Source organism: Alosa alosa, chromosome 3, assembly GCF_017589495.1.
Source record: "Alosa alosa isolate M-15738 ecotype Scorff River chromosome 3, AALO_Geno_1.1, whole genome shotgun sequence".
Classification (NCBI taxonomy): Eukaryota; Metazoa; Chordata; class Actinopteri; order Clupeiformes; family Clupeidae; genus Alosa; species Alosa alosa.
In genome coordinates, this window is record NC_063191.1 from 16,956,011 (window position 1) to 16,973,987 (window position 17,977).

At 43.8% G+C, this 17,977-nt stretch overlaps 1 protein-coding gene across 1 annotated transcript in view; it reads left to right on the forward strand.

Annotated features, from left to right (window-relative positions):
* The first annotated feature begins 929 nt into the window (after positions 1-929).
* LOC125292540 (potassium voltage-gated channel subfamily H member 7) overlaps positions 930-17,977 on the forward strand; it is a 50,043-nt gene continuing 32,995 nt past the window's right edge. Inside the window, exons 1-3 of the mRNA XM_048239898.1 lie at positions 930-1,056; positions 2,071-2,186; positions 2,940-3,170. Of these exons, the coding sequence (XP_048095855.1) occupies positions 2,111-2,186; positions 2,940-3,170 (307 nt within the window). The 5' untranslated portion in view covers positions 930-1,056; positions 2,071-2,110. The remainder of the gene's footprint in view (positions 1,057-2,070; positions 2,187-2,939; positions 3,171-17,977) is intronic.

Sequence of the window (17,977 nt, forward strand, 5' to 3'; positions counted from 1 at the left end):
GATGTTCAAGACTGCCAAGCAGAGTATGAATTACATATTGAAGATGTTGCTTCGTTTCTCATCCTTTTGATGTCTTTAGCGTACCACTGAGTTATTAGTGATGAAGACTGTGTTCCATTGTATTTGGATTACATAATCTAAAATCTGTGATTGACAACCCCATATTCACAGAAGCTCAGTTTTATAGTGTTAAATAAGTCTTAGCAGTTGTTTGGGCTGGTGCATTATTGATGATTGAACATTTTGACTCAAAATTGTAATGGTATCCCTCTGTCACAGACTATTAATACATTTAGAAAATGGATGTGGATGTATCCAACACATCCATAGATTAGTTCATTAATAATTGACATGGTTGTTTATTATTGCTATTCTCCTTATTATAGTCTGACCAACATCTTAATTTGTTCCCTGTTAAATTTTAAGTATTATACTGTTTTGTATTTGTATATGTCACTTTGGACAAAAGTGTAACCATAACCATAATAAATTCTTCACAATTATATATTTATGGTACAGTATGTGCATGTATTTGTGTAGTCTCTTTTCACCGCGCAGTGTCACATTCACTCTTTGCTAAGCATTCTTTAGCGCTGATAACATGAATATGCACCTTCAACGTGCAGCTGAGCAGCTGCCAACATACAGTGAAAATGTGAATGGTTACACTAATTCCATGGTTACTGTGCGTGGTATGAAAAGGTCATTCTTTAAACCGGGTCGTTATACTTGTATTATTTATTTATTTATTTCTGCGGCTGCATCTCACTTGTTTCTCAATGGGCCAGATGGGTGCTAAGCTGGCAGATGTTTCAGTACAGTAAGAGGGGCTTTTGGGCCTGCCCACATTTGCATTTTTCATGCTGCTTCAAGCCCACCCATGCAGCTTATACTAAACTACCCGGCAGAGCGCGTATGGATTAAGTTATTGTTGAATGTACAACTGTTACTGCCTCGTGTGACCACAACATACAATGGCAGGAAACGTTTGTTTAAAATAATTTAATTCCATCAAACTATTACAAGCATAACAGAGGGAACAAAGGGTGTCTATAAGTGAGTAAATGCATGTATACTGTATTGGCAGGGCATGTTACGCAATGTGTTCGACTGTTGAGGGTACGTTTGTGAGAAGCATCCGAGGACAAGACCAGTCTGTAGAGGGAGAACTAAAACTGTTTTATATGCCCCAAACGTTTCCCAGGTGAGGGCCATTAACTAATCATCTCCCCATTGCTGCTTATTGTCCAGGCACTGCAGCTACGCATCCTGCACCAGAACCCAGTTTGTTCCTTGTTCCTTTGAGCCATGTGTTATCGGGCGCTAGTGTTTGCTCGCAGGCTGAGGACTGTAATTTGCCCTGTGTGCAGGATGGTGGAAACTTCAGCACCATGGACAAGTCACTATGCGAGAGACCTTTCTCTTCACTAATCGCGTAGATGTTGCAAACTATCGAAAAGTGAAAGTAGAGGTTGTGGTTGTATTTGCTCTGCACACAGGACGATATTTATAGAAAATGTGCGAAAAACTGACGACATTTTCTTTTGTGGAGTGTAAAGGCTCTAATTACGCGCGTAACTGGTGGCAAACTAGACCCACGTGCCTTATGAGCAAAGCAGCACATGGCTCAGGTACAGTGTAATCGACGCCTTGAGGTTTGGCTTCCGAATCAGCCTTTCTCCTCCTCCCAAAACTGAATGCTCGCAGCTTCGCAATCGCACCGATCGAGGTGCCAAAGCTGAGCGCCGAGCGTTAAGCCCTAAAGGTAACGTCCCTCCCCCTGGCAAATGAGCTCCAGTCTTCCTTTCCCTCTCACCACAACGCTTCAGACAACGGCGGGATCGCGTCCATCTTTAGTTAGAGATGGTTTTACAACTCAGTCTGACTCGAGCTTTAATCCCCGGTTCCATGTGGCATCGGCGCGGAGTTCTTCAAAGGCTCCGGTGCGAGTCCTATCAAGACTGCGTCTAACTAACACCGGAAAGGTTACTAAGAGAAAAGAAATGATTTGTGACAAAGAGGATATCACTAAACAACCACGGTAACTTTAACAGGTTTTTTTTTTTAAAGCAGCCGCCTTTAAACGGCACTAGCTGAAGATCTTTCAACCATGCCTGTCCGAAGAGGTCATGTTGCGCCTCAGAATACATTTCTTGGAGTAATAATACGAAAATTCGAAGGACAAAGTAAGTACAAATTGTAATATGATAACCTTTCCAATACTTCTCATAGTCTAACTGAAGTAAGCAATTGGTCATTGGTAAACAGACGGTGTTTGTACATCTAAATTGTGTAGCAGCATTCAAATGACTTTTAACATTCAGTTAGTCTTTTTGCGCGAGTATTTATTATATCCGTATGTATTAAATGCAAGCTGAATAAATACTGCTTCATTGTAATGGAAATGTTGAGGCCGTCACATGAACATTGTTTCACCTTTGATGAACAAAACAATTGTGTCTAATTCTTTGTGGCGGTGCTGGGTTGCCCCGTGCTCTGCTCTAGTGTAGGTAGGATGACCTGGGTTTTTCCTGTGATGCCCTGTTTAATACTATCTTACCACATGATCATGCAAATCCAGCACACACTATATGTGCTTTGTAAACACTGAAGTAATTAGAGTGCATAGGTATTTAGTGATGTCCTGAATGCAGTTTGTGGGACAGCTGTTCCAGATATGCTTATTGTGTACTCATGTTGGTTACGGCAAGTCATACATAACACAAGCATCCAAGTAGCATTGCACTTGTTAATTGTGGCTGGAATATTTGAACTCTGACCATTAAGTAGCAGGAAGTGGTCTATGTCATGATTAACAAATGCCCAGCTTGAGCCTCATAATGTTAACAAAAAGGCTGCAAAAGCACAGCAGGATAGATATACAAATGGAAACGTCAAGACATAAATGGTAACGCTCTAATCCTCTGCTCTCTCATCAGACAAGAAATTCATCATAGCAAACGCCAGGGTGCCCAACTGTGCCATCATCTACTGCAATGATGGCTTCTGCGAGATGACGGGCTACTCACGGCCAGACGTTATGCAGAAGCCCTGCACCTGTGACTTCCTGCACGGCGAGCTCACCAAGCGCCATGCCATCTCCCAGATGGCCCAGGCACTGATGGGCTCTGAGGAGCGGAAGGTGGAGATCACCTACCACCGCAAGGATGGTGAGTACCCCTCACCCCCATGCCCCCCACACTCAATACGCTCTGCTTCTGGGAAAGCGGCTTTTGGTCGGGGCTGCTCTGAGAATCTTTAGGAGCTTAACACACACTTGCAAAGGCTCTGAAAGGGTGCTACGGAGATAATGTTCCCTTTTTCTTTTTTTATAAAACAAGGGCTATTTCCACCACCAAATATGCCTGTCATTCTAAGAGCCATGTGAATGAAATGTGAGATTCAGTCATCAAGAGAGACTGTCTCTCTCCCTCTCTCTCTCTCTCTCTCCCTCTCCCTCTCTCTCTCTCTGTTACTAACACACATTTGCTCAGACACAGTCAGACAGAATCAAGCACATTTTCTCTCTGTTATTCTCTCTCTCTCTTTCTCTCTCTATCCCTCTTTTCCTTGCTCTCCTTCTGCTTTGCCCCACTGTCTTAAGCGTCTCATTTTTTTCAGAGATTTATTCCGAATGATTTGTGCACTGAACCAAAGTCAGGCAAGGCTCCAATAATGTGAGCATCCTCTCTCATATGCCAGGGGAGACTCAGACAAATCCTTCAGACATCTCTCTGAGCAGCCTTTCCTGCTGGAGAATTTCACGGGATCAAAAAAACACACACCCTGAGAATGATGGCATTAAACATCACATTTAACATCAGTCTTTTTAGTCATCTTGTGAGGCGCTTGGGGTCCATAAATATAGCTACCTGTGTTTGCCCTGGATGAACAGGAAATCAGGAAATGAACAATGGCCATGCAGTCTTGGGAAAGCTAAAATTAGTAACCCTGGGCAAATATAGAAAAGCATAGAACCATAGGAGAAATTTGCACACTGAAGAGAGCTCCGAGTATGTGTTGTTGACTGTGCGCTGCACGCTGTAGGCTTATCTTTGTCCATCTTGTTTGAAAATGTTGTGGGTGTCCTATTCCTCACTCTAGCTTTTCAAAACGGACATCATAAATTGATGGTGCACTGTGTAGGGATAGCTATCTGAAGGGCCAAAGATGAGCTGGGCAGTGTTGGAGTAAATTATGTGGTGCTGTAGTTTGCCGAGAGAAAGTTTTAATCAGTGGAGTCATACACTGTGGCTGACCTACAGTATAACAAAGGGCTCAGGCTGCCTTGCATAAAGGCTAGGGAGTAATCAGAGGCTGTCCAGCCATTGCAGGCCAGCCTGAGCATGGTCATTTAATATGGGCCTGGCAGTGAGGTCAGGTGTATGTGTATGGTGGCAGAGGTGGGGTGGAGGGGGGGGGGGTGGATGGGATATCAAATATGCGCTACTCTATTTCTTATTATCATCCGGAGGCATGGGTCGGATCAGCCTTCATTATGCTCACCTTACAGAGCCTCATCGGAATTCACCTGTTGTCTGGATGCTTGATGTAGGATGTTGTTGTTAACTCCCCGATGTTGATTTAGGTGTGCATGGCATCTGTTTGGTGCTATTGGCATAACATCACCTCTTGAATGCAATGAAGGTCCAGTGCATCTGTTGGCACCTATTCTACCTGTCAGTCATAAGTCATGGCACCCTGATAGCCCTAGATAGCCCGGCTTGGTTTTTTTTTTTATTTCTACTGTGTTGTATTTACCCCAGACAAAAGTTAGACGTGCAATACAGTATAGCAGCTCAGCATTTCCCACAGTTAAGAAATAGAGACCTAATGTGCCTGAAGGCAACTGCCGCTGTAGAAACACTGTTTTTAATGAGGATCCAAATAGCTTATAGCACATTGATTTGCGATCCAGGACCGCTACCAAAATAAATCAATTGCCATCCCTCTTGTACACGGCTCTTGAGCACTTGATGGCAGGGAGAGGACTCTGTAAAGAAGCAAGTAATCACTACAGCTTCACGAAACTCCCACACTGGTTAGATTAAAAAATGCTGTGGCATGCACAAACCTGTCATCGACAAATCATTGTGGAAAAAATGATTAAATGTTGATTTAGCGATCACAGCATTGGGATTTGGGGGTGTGGTAAATTGTGTGTGTATGTGAATGTGAGTGCATGTGTGTGAGTGCATGTGTGGAGTGCATGTGTGGAGGGTTGACTTGTTCCTGCAAACTGGGAGCAGCTCCCAAATCTGCACTCAGTGGCATATGGAGACATTAGCAGCTGATTGACTTGGCACTTGTGGGAGAGGTGGCTTCACTGATAGTTAGGTCATGAAAGAATCTGTCTCGCAGGTGTTGTTCACTTTTGTTGATGCATCAATTTAAGCCCCTGCATGAGTGCATAGGTAGGTAGGTATGAGTATGTGTGTGTGTGTGTGTGTGTGTGTGTGTGTGTGTCTGTGTGTGTGTGTGTGTGTGTGTGTGTGTGTGTGTGTGTGTGTGTGTGTGTGTGTACTGTATGTGTGCGTGCGTGTGTGTGTGTGTGTGCGTGCACGTGAGTGTGTGTATACTCACACCCATGCCATGCCTGTGTTTTTGTAACATTGCCTGTCTGCTGTTACAGACCCATCTCCTGCCGCTGTGAGACTGAGCCCTCTCCCTGCGGTTTCAGTTCTGCCTGCCTGTCTGGCATTGTGCTTTTTTATCCTCTGCTGAATGTCACTCTTGGCCCCATGGAGTGCTTCTTAAGCAGCCCCCCCCCCCCCCCACACACACACACCCACACACGCCACCAGCAAGCCCCAGTCATGATGGGAAATCTCATTCTGCACAGGCAGCAAGCTCTCAGCAGGGCCTCTGTGCAGTCAGAGGAAATTAAAGCCACGTTGGTCGGGCTGGTGCGCCGCATCCATCCACCACTCTGGTGGCACGTCCTGTCTTTTCACAGGCGTGGAGCATTACAGTCAGGCTAATACACCACGCATATACAAGCACAACCACATGCAAACAAACAGACACACACACACACACACACACACACACACACACACACACACACTCACACACGCACCATGCAGCCCTGGCTCTGCCCTGCATGTTCATATATATGATTGCTCAAAGCTATGGCAGGAGGCTGTGGCTCTATTCTGTCACCCTACATAAAAATAAGACATTTCAAGCTTGGCCTGTGACCCAGTGCCCGGTGGCTATTTACAGCATGTGGTCATCGCACTGCCTGGATTATTAGGCCCGAGCCTCAGTGTAGTGTGGTGGGAAGCCCTCGCATCCCTCCGGCCTCACCGCGGGTCACATTCCATGGATCACACCCATTTTAACTGACACAGGCCAGCCGTGAACTGGACCATAATAGCCAGGGTGGATGGGATAGGGGGTGCTCATTAGTAAACAGGAATGGTGGAATGGACAGTTAAGTTGATCCCCTTGTGGGGGGATGTGTTGTTGTGACTGTGATCTCGTTCAGATGGGCTCCATATATAGACCATAAATATGGGCGGGTGTGTGTGTGTGTGTGTCTGGGTCTGAGATGATTGGAGCGCTGGAGGGAGGCGAAAATCCATTTGACACTTTCCGATTCCAATCATTGGCACCCTCCCACAGACCCAACCTGAGTCGACGCACCCGGGGCCCACTGGAGGAGTCGGAGCAGTAATTCCGCCGCCAGCCGTGCAGAGGCGAGAGGAGGGCTCCTATTGTGCCAGGTTGCCAAAAAGAGAGGTGTAGACTTGTGTAATAGCGTCTGATTCTTCTCCTGTTAATTAGGCTCTCTGGTGGTTTCGTGCCGAGAGCCACATGAGGTAGAACATGTTTCGGGCCACGTTTGTGTCTTCTTTTATTGATGTTCGCGCTGAAGGATGTGCAGACCCGGCGGCAGACACAAATTCACGGACGGGCATTACACCTTTCCAGGGGGGGCACAGGAACTTAAATTGATCACGGTAGTTTAAGCTGACACTTGACAAAACATTCTAATATGAAAATGTAGATGCAATTGTTGTAAAATGGTGAAGCTCCTTTAACCCTTAGAACCCGATTAACGCAAAGTGCGTCAAAAAACACACCCTTTCTTCTCTGTTACATTGCTCCGGAACTGTAGATCGCAGCGAGATGAAACCTTTATTGCATGACAGAGCAGAAGTGGGGCTTTCCAACGAGACCACGCACTTGTCTGTACGATCAAGTATGAAAATAAAAAAAAATCATGAAATTAAATCAAATTGCATCATATTTACAGTCTATACTTCTCTGCGTTCACCTGCGCACCCATTACTCTCATTTGAATTACTCGCGAACCCGTGATCGCACCGACATGGCAAGCATATCAGATGAAAGAGGGGACACAGGGCTATCCATTGGTATCATGTTTATCATGTCTGGCTTATAAAAACAGACGAAATGACTGCAAAATAATAACGTCATGTACACAAACCAACGCTGCACACCCATTACTCTCGTTTGACTTACTCGCGGACCCGTGATCGGATAGATATGCCACGCATGTCAGATGAAAGAGGAGAAACATAGCTATCATTTGATACCAAGTACATCATTCTGGGTTATAAAACAGAGTGACAGCAAAATAATAACTTCATATAGTTGGACTTACCCCACGTTTTTGTCTGTTCTTGTGGCAAAGCATGTTTATAATCCAACGCTATAGTGTGTTTCTCTATAGCAAAGCATGTTCATAATCCGGTTTTGAGATCCTAGCAAATTCCTGCATGGCATCCAATTCAAGGCTCACATTGCATCCCAATTTGTTCAACAAAGAAACACCTTTATTGCCTTTACTTTGTTCATGGCAATCCAGTAAAAAGTTGAGAATCATTATGAGTGCATAGGCACACAGGCTAACACGCAACCTCGGGTCAAGTCAGGTCAGATCAGTTTGTGTCACAGATAACCTATGGAGTGCAGAAAGGTCATTTGTCATCACTAAATAAAAAATGGCATTTATTTCCGTAAATCACACACCACATATTTCTGTAAATTGCTCAGCCCCAGAGTATCCCTCCAACATGGCAATTATATTGCCCGATTCAGGACAGTCTGCCCTACACACACATGAAATGCATGTAGAGCTATGAGCTTGCTGTGGTGAGATACATGTCGAAATATAAGAATTTTTATAATACACTTTTTATATTTTAATTCTTCAAAAATCTAAATAAAATCAATGCTAGTACTAATACATGGAATGATGGCAGATCTGGATAGCCTAGACTCTGCTGAAAAAAACAATATATAATATGTGTGTGTGGCACTTACAATGACCAGAATAAATCCTTATGAATAAAGGTAGTGAAAATGCCCTAAAAACAGCTTAGGGTTCTAAGGGTTAAGAGAGCCCCGTGCGCAGGGATGGAGAGAGAGAAAGCGAAAGGGGATATGTGTGTTAGAACTGAGATGTGTGTGGAAAAAGTATGTGCTGTTGAGATTGGAGCTAGTCATATTCAAAATAATGCAAAAATAAATCCGCAGATAAAACCAAAATCCTCGTTCATTTGCTAACCACTTTCAGATAGAGTGTTAGGGAGTTAGCCCCGAAGTTACGGATAACTTCGGCCCTGGAGTGGTAACAAGCTCCCTGTTCTCCGACTAGGTCAGAAGAAAAAAACAGTAAAGGTTAACGGTATCAAACAAACCCAGAAACTACTAGGCCTACTTCTACTAACTACGATATGAGATATAGCCTACCTGCGAGCCAATAATCTATATTTGTCATCAGATGACAGGGGTTAGTGCAGAAGTGAAGTAGACTGCGCCACGTAACCTCCTCTCCATTTAGGTGATGGGCTTACCTAATGTTCCTGATTGATTAGCCACGGAATAATACAGATTTTACAAGTTTTATTTGCTACTTGCTAGATTGGCAAACGTATAATATAGGCCTACATTTAATAAGTGTTCAAAATCAATCTATGGGATTGGGGTTAGTTGGAGCAGCCAAGCTCGTCCAGGGCAGGCATAGATGACTTCCAGGACGGGCCTGGCCCCCCAAAGCCCCCCCATGCCGCCGGGACTGAGGATGTGCACTTCTTTAAATCGATCTGATCGTTTCTTGTCACTAGAAAGCCTGTGGCCCGGCTACAAATCAGCCTATCTGAGCAAGCAGCGCGATGCCACGTGTAAATTATGCTGTAGGTTGGCGAGGCGAAAAAGGAGAGTCAATGCAGCGACTTGACAGAGGCACTTTATAGCCTCTCCAGCTCCCATCGAACATCCACAGGGTCAATTGAATTCACTTCTTCTCGTGTTTCTTCATAGCATTGAACAGAGCCAAGACTTGAACTGGGGTGTCAGTCGGCCTGAGCTACGACTATGGCAGCTCGGCAACAGCAGCAGCAGCAGCAGCAGCAGCAGTCTCAGCAGTAGCAGCCTCAGCAGTAGCAGCCGCCATACCTCCCTGGCTTATTTGCTTTACTGAAGCGGCAATGCTAAGCGGCTTACGCTTATGCTTAGAAAATGAAAGAAATCCGGGATGATGAAGACCCACAGCCACACACAAAACCGTCAGGGCCCTCCACCCCTTCCGTCCTCGCCACACCCCCCGCCACCACTTCCGTAGGCCGTGGCGACGGCGCTCCGAAACCGTAGCGCCGCATCATTAATTCCCACACCCGGCCTCCATGAGGGGCGGCTCTGCCGTTAATGAGGTAAATACTTTGCTTTCGACAGACCTTGTAAAAGTAGCTCGTCCGGTGGGATGTAATAATACTTTGTAACATAATGTGTCCGACAAAAGCAAGCTGACACCGAGCTGCATGCTCGAGTTAAACGGATAATGGGCTTTTAACAGGAGGAGAGAGGTGCGGACAGAGCTGGAACATGTGGCGTGTGTGTGGTGCTGGGTTTCACAGGTGGAGCCCCCGTCACAAAACCCCCCCCCCCCGTCACACAACCCCGACACCCCCCCCCCTTGTTTTCCTCCTCCTCCCCTGGGAGAGGGCTCCCCGGCTGTTGGTCAGCGCGAGGGCCACTGAGGGTGACTCGTGAGGTGTGTGTGTGCTGCTGCGTGCGATCCAGACGACTGCCTCTGAAAACGAGCATGCATTATTCATCCCAATACCCCCACACCCCACCCATCCACCTCTCCCACGGTTACCCACGCGCCCGCCACAGCCCTGCGACTCAGCCCAGGTTCGGCCCTGTATGACAGTGACGTCAGCCCATCAGAGTAACGAGCGTCTAAAATAAAATTTAAAAAAAATATCAGGTTTAATTTGGGGGACTCAGGTTGCCAGGGCGAGGCCAGGCCAAGCATCTGCCTATATGGCGCGCCGTGGAGCGATTGCCTGGATCCGACAGGGCACAGGAAATGTTCTCCGCGGCAGATTTGTCGGATGAAAGCCCCGGTTTGGAATGAGTTTCATCATGCAGGTTTTACTTGATCAGGAGATGTGCAATATGCAGGGAGAAGTTGAATAATGGTGTGGAGGAGGGGGGGGGGGGGCTGGGGAGAAGAGAGGAGATTGCTCATCGCAGACGCTCAGCACATTCCTGTCCAGAGCATCAAGATATGCCTCAAATTTAACAAATAACACCAGCAAGCCTTTATAAGCCTATCACAAGTTTCCCATCTGCTGCAGCCCAAATCTGTGCCAATATTCATGCCATCACTGTGGCCAGTATTTTGCCTCCAAATTACACCCAACCCATCAACAAAGCATAGCATTTCTTCAAGTGTATGACCCACTTATACTGAGATGCTTCCTACACTACACTATTCCATACTACTGAGATGCTTCCCATACTACACTACTCCATACTACTAAGATGCTTCCTATACTACACTACTCCATACTACTGAGATGCTTCCCATACTACACTACTCCATACTACTGAGATGCTTCCCAAGCTTTTGTGGTGTTGCAGTATTACAGAACTTGAATACTGACTAATTCAAGACTTATCCAGTATTCCTCATGACATTATGTATTTTGCTGTCTTGGTGCAAATTGAGTTCAAATGAACTTCTGAATATAAAAAAGACAAGCTAAACAAAGTGTGAATTGTAAGGAGTCTGTACATTGAGTGTTGATGAGCCCTAGGTGATGGACTTGTCCACAATTAGAGCTTAATGAGAGGCAAAGCATGGCTGTGAGTTACAATTATAAAAAAAAACCCTCAATCAATTAGCTGTGAAAATTATGCATAATGAATAACCTTGAATTGCTCGCACATACCCGTGTGGTGGAAATTACAGTCCAGTTTGAGTGGCAGATAGCAGCGTTGCTTTCCTACGTTTCACATCTTTTCTGACCCTTCTCTGTTTTGCCTGCAGTGCAGCCCATTTATTCACTGTTTTCCTCTTCTATCCTATCATGGCCAATTATTTCTGCCATTTCCTGAAATGTTGACCCTAAGATTTGTCTATCATCTCTGAAAAAGAGAAAAATCTTTCTGTTCAACTTGCTCTCACATTGAGCACCTGGGTGTCCCTCGTTAGACTGGGGAGAACACTTATAGTGTTCTCTGGTGTTATTAATGAGGGCTAAACGCATGGTCACCCATTTCACAGTGTTGCATTAGCCAGGCAGTACGATGTCCATAACCATTAGCACAGGCCATGCTGTGGGCACACAATTAACCCTGTTATTCGTCTTGGCTGATGTTGGTGAAGACATCTCAAAATGACTATCTTGGGATTCAATATTATGGTTTGTAAGACAGAGAGATTATTTTAAAGGAAGATGAGATTCTTCATGAAGATTCCTGAAGATTCTTTTAGAGGAAGTGTTAATTAATTAATTGATTTGTAATATGTCTACCATAACTCTCATAAAAGTGAGCAGAATTGGCAGAATTTTAGTATAAAGATATTGATTTTCTTATTATTGTTATAACACTGTTTTCTACTAAGTTATAAAGTTAGATAAATAATATCAATTGAAGATCATGAGTTGAAGTGACCTTCCTAATACTGAAAGAAGTCCTTGTTTCACAATTGTGCATTTGTTTAAATAATTGCACCAGTTTAAATAGTTGCACCCAGCGGAAGTGTTGCCCTTGTCACAAGACAAGCTTGTGGTTTTCCAATGGTGACTGGCATTGACCATGTTTAAAAATGAATGTAGGCCATGGCGTCTGGCTCGCTGGCGCTTCACTGAGGCGAGAGAAAGCCACATGGCCGGCCCAGCACAAACAAAGGGCTAGCTGGGCCTCTCTCCTCCCCAGCCTTGTCCAGCCCCACCCCTAGATCTCCCCCAATCCAATTGGTTGCGGCTACGTACTGTTGTGTGGAAAAAGCCTCCTTTCACCCACCCCCTGCAACCACAACCCTGTCAGATTGTATCACCGGCATGCCCACCAGAGTTGGGAGGGGGATGATTCAGAGAGGCCTGATGGTGCCACTGTTTTTCTTCACCACGTCCTGTGTTTTCTCTAGGAGGAAACCATTGCATCCACATCTAAAGGGTATTTTATCACAATGAGGGCAAATGTAAAACTTGGTCTCTGAGTGCTCTTCTAGTTGACATGAAGAATGTGTGCATAAAGCTGTCTGTCATTCATTTCTTTCATGTTTCCTACAACATAAATAATGCATTCATAGGGATGTCATAAATTAGCCTGTCTAGTCTATTCAAATAGAAATCACAGGCTGTTGCACATTACATTTGACTTGCAGAACTATGATAGGCAGGCAAAACGTATAGGAGATCGACTTGAGGCTTATATTGAAGAATAGAATGATGGCATTGTAGCAAATGTGGCAGCGATACACAGTTTGGGGAAAGAATGAGCACTCGCTGTGATAGCCTACAGGTATTGTGGATCATGGGCTATAACCAAAGCAAAGAAGGGAGATTAATTGATTTTTTGCAGCTCCATTCAGCAAAACAAAGTCTGTAGTTGTGTTTCTGCAAACATTTTCAGATGTAAAATGTCATTTCTATCAGAAACCAAGTAGGCTAAACACTCTCTCCATTGTCAAAGTGAGTTAAGTAACTGTAGCGGTGTCAGTATATATTTTTCATTAAGTTAAGCAGTGAAGTGAGGAATAACTAGATGTACCGCAGAGCGGTACAAAATATGACCGCCGCCCAGTCCAGCACATGTTTTCCACAAAAATAAGTCACGCTGAAAGGCATATATGATTCTAACTGTCTCACTGTATTGCATTATGCACACTCAATTCTCACTGGTATCTGCTAGACAACAAGTACCAAAACATGATTAGTTCATAGATTTCACATGTAATATACATTTTATACAACCCCACCCCCATCTTGCCTGTTCATAATTCTGAGAAATTCTTGAATTGTGTGCATGTGTGCATGCACATGTTTATGTTTATGTGTGTGTGGGTGTGTGTGTGTGCATGTGCATGTGCTTGTGTGTTTGCCTGTTTATGTGCCTTTGTGTGTGCATGTGCATGCATGCATATATATGTCTACCGTGTGAGTATGTGTCATACGTAGGATTACTGTGAATGTATGTGTGTGCGTGTGTATCTGTTTATGCACATGTGTGCATATGGAATGGGTTTACATGACCCCTGGAGGCAAACATACGCAAAAATTGGTCATCCTAGGCCTTACGTTTCTCTAGATATTCATAGAAAACTGTGTCTGCCCTACACTCCTTTCGGGGGGTCCAGTCCAGTGGGGGGGCTACTGATCAAAACGAAAAGCAATGGTTCAATGCGGGGTTGCATGCCCACCATGTGGGGTTACATGCCCACCAAGTTTTGTGTACCCCGGTCTTTCAGTGTCCCGGGAATCCTTGACGAAAATTTGGACATGCAAAAAAGAAGAAAAAAAAATCTGACTAAATCTATATGACCACCGCTTCGCTGCGCGGCGGTCATAATAATGCATGGGGAATGTTCATGTGAGTCAGACAGAAGACAGGCCTGTCTTTAGCGTTTCTGTCCCTCTCAAACTACGTTAAAATGGTGTTTAGAAACCAGAATTTCACAAATTGAGCCAAGGATAAACTCCCAGAATCCCTGTTATTCTTTTTAAAGGTCAAAACAGCCTTATGACTGAGCCTTACAGTTATTAAAAAAATACAAAATGATTAAAGAAAATAGAAATTAAACAAACTAAACAAGGTTACTACCTTTGCCACTGAGGCAAAGATGGCTAGAGGTTGCATGCCAGGCCAGCCTGTCCCCGCTACTAAGGAAATACTAGAGGAAACACTTATCTCCCTCTCTGTGATTCCAGTAAGACTGTCTGTTTAGTCTTTGATTAAGCATTATGTTTTCTCCATGTTTTTCTGAACACTCTTTTTTATTCAAATGTCTACCTTAAACATTTGAATAGGATCACTATTGTGGATGTTGTTGATTGGAAATGCTCTTTCCTATTTAATGATTCATTCAATCAAAGTGGTAATGGAACTCCTTGGTTACCCTTCTGTCCAATGTCTACACCGCTTCTGTTTTGCCAGGGTTTGCTTACCGTGGCTCACTCCATCCCGTCGTCCTCTGGATGCACTGTGACAGACAGAACAGAACAGTCCAAAGCAGCAGTCTAAATCTGATTCGTGGTTATGCAACTGGCCTAGCATACAGAACCTTTTTGTCCATATTGTAATACTTTTTTGCAAAGCAAACATTTGACGATTTAAGGTTTATCCTTCTAACAATTTAACCTCAGTGCATTTGTGGAATTTGTATCAGACAGATGAAATTATATTATTTTGAATGTACTGTATGGCATACAGTATTCATTCTTTATATACCGTGTGGCTGCTAGTTTTAAGAGCAGTGTTCTGTGCTGCAGTAGGTGCACATGAGGCCTTCTCCCTTTCCTAACACAAGCACTGACAAGTCAACAGTACCATGCAAATATACTGCTCAAAAATTAAGAGAACACTTCAATCATACACTGGATCGGTACTCTGACACTGTTTGGTTCTCAGTAAAACTGTCAGACATTCTGTGAATGTAGTTTGAGAATGGAGAAAAGGGTGGAAGGTTTCAAAAAATGTGTTTTAACAATTGTGGAAAACTGTAAGTGTTCCCTTACTTTTTTTGAGCAGTATATAAATGCACTTATAGTATGTGCTAAATTACATGCATTGATATTATTGAAGATTAATCATCATGAATATATGTAAAAGCATGATTGATTCACCTTAAATTACTTTTGATCACTATGTCAGGCCATAGGTGCAACTCAAAACATCAAGTATCTAAATTCCCATATAGTATTTCCAGGGCTAGTGGCAATCATTTCAGAATGAAACCTGAGGTGCGTTCAAATTCGCAATCATAAGCGAACGTTTGCAAACAGGTTTCTGTTTGCCTTGAGTTTTTGACGAACATTTGCAAACACTCACAAACAGTCTGAGGAGGTAGTTTTTCGTGAACATACAGTAGAGCTCGACGTGAGCTTTACGAAGGCAACAATGCAGTTAACGTTACAATGGAATATTGACACCAAACCGTTCAAGAACTGAACTGTTCAGAGAAAACATGTTCACCACAAATGTTCGCCAATGTTTGCCGAATTTGACTGCACCTCATATCTGTTCGGGAGGGTGAGGGGCAACTAAATCAATAGGCATCTCACCAAACAAATGGAAGAGCCACTCTCCTCAGAGATTATGTTATGTTTTGTTTTTTTTGTTAGCGTTGGTCTACATTTCAGCACCTGTCCCTAGGGAACCGATGGATTTTGATTGTTTCCTACCCAAACAGATTGCTCTGTCACTTCCTAGGTTTCATTTATTTCCATAATGCTTAGCAGAGACAGGTACCTAACACATATTACACTAATGCATTGGCCGGCGCATAATGATATCCGTGATGAGAGCAAACAGGCCTAGATGACCGCATGCCTAAACTTGTTTCACACTTACTGACACCAATGGCTCCGTCTCCATCTTTGGGTTCATTTAATTAACTTCCCTTTCACCCACAGGAAGTGCATTTTGCTTTTTAGATGAGGCTGATTGAAGAGTACATAAAGATGTGGTCACTGAGATATGTCCAAAACGTGGAGCATCATTGGCCCAATGTGAGATAAGCTGTGGCGCTTTAACGCAGTTAAACAGCAAAATGTCCTAAAGTGATTAGAGTGATCAGATTTCTTTGGGTGTGTGTTGTGAGGTAAGGGAGGCTATGTGATTAACTACCTCTTACAGTGGTACTATCTTGTTACCCTGCAGAGCAACTACAATTAGCTATAGGGCCTACCCTTTTTTAAAGCTGAAGACATCTTAGTACTTCGAACACAGATGACTTTCCTAGTTACAGTGTTCTTACATTTGATCTGAAAGAGATTTATTTGTCTGTCAGGTGTGCAAATTCAGAGTACATGCCTCAATTGAATAAAAAGACAGAAGTCACTATTTTTGTTTGTATGGCCAAGTTATTACCTCCGGTCATGTTTTGAAAGTGCAGAGATCCTGGAGGTGGCCTTGAGAAACGAGCACCTGGGAAATACCTCCTCAGCTGTAGACGGACACCGCTGGATGTCTTAAATGAGAAGTGTGTGCCTTAATTATTGATGGTGGAAATGGAATCGAATGAAAATTTCCATCATCTTGAAATGCGAACTGACCTTCATGCACCTTCAATTTATGGGTGAGGAGCAGGGCTACCTCCCAAAGCTGCTGAGTCAGGGACGTTCTGGCTGAGAGGGGTCCGCTCGTTTCCCCTTGTCCAAATCCAAAACGGGGCGGGAGAATGATTGACTGCCTAACCTTTCAATGATACGGAGGATCGGCCCTGTCCTTATCTGCTCACTAAAGACAGATGTCCTTCAGCCGCCAGCCGGACTGAGTGTTTGTTCGCTCCGATGAAGTCCGGCAGACAAAGAGCTATCTCTCTCGGCTGATGGATATGTGCGATATTAAAAAAAGGCTTCCCCAAGAGGAAGTGCAGTCAGGTAGAAAAATGTTTTGATCAATACCATTTGCATTCCCGTGTGGCCCAAATTTAACGTCTGCTGAGAGACAGGTAGAAGAGTGAAGTGAAGGGCCTTGTCTGGCATCCTCTGCTTCTCTCCCCTCGTGTGTGTGTGTGTGTGTGTGTGTGTGTGTGAGAGAGAGAGAGAGAGAGAGAGTGTGTGTGTGTGATGCAGAGATAGGGCTTGCAAAGTGCACCCGTACTGGTGAAAAGAGCTCCTAGAGAGACATTTCCCGGAAAATGTATCGGCCCAAAACACTTTTTGATGGGCACACGAGAACTCACAGCTGCTGTAATGGTCTGAAATAGTCCTTCTGCATAGTATATAGAGATATAATAAATGTCTATTTTGCTTTTAAAAATAGATATATTTGCTTTAATGCTGGGTTTATTTTTTGGGGGTTGGGGTTGTTAAACTCTTAGTCAGACTTGAAAGGAATAGCAGCAGGGCTTTGAAAATTTGCAGTAGAACATTTCATTGCATATTCACACAAATAAAATTAAGACTTAATTAAATTAGTTTGCCAACATCACATCAGGAGGACTGTAATTTCAACTGGACCAAACTAATTTGACCGACTCGTGTCTCTAATTACATAGCTGACATATTCAGATAAGCTCTGATTCTGCAGGGATACAAAAGGCTTTGAACAGTCATAGTAAACATGATTCACTCTTTTAAGAGCAGTTCATCTAAAATGTGTAACACAATTCTCTTAACTCTTGTAAATAAATGTGAATTCATTGCTTATTATAATGCTACTCTACTGTGACGTACTATGACGTGGGTGTCAGTGCCTGATGAAATCTGCCTACATCAATACACTAAATGTTCATTATTTAAATGGACAGGGGGAGGACATTTCACCAAATGAAGAGTGCTGTATAGCTATTTAAGATACACCTGGGAGTATGTGGAAGGGAAGCCTGATGTTGTAGAGGGAGTGCAAGTCCTTAATAACCAGGTTATTGAAATGAGTGGATGATTGAGCACACGTGACTTAGCATGATGAATGCCCCCTAATTTAAAATGCGCTGACACCAGCGGCTTTCAAAAAAGAAATTACTTTTTGGCCCCTTACGAGG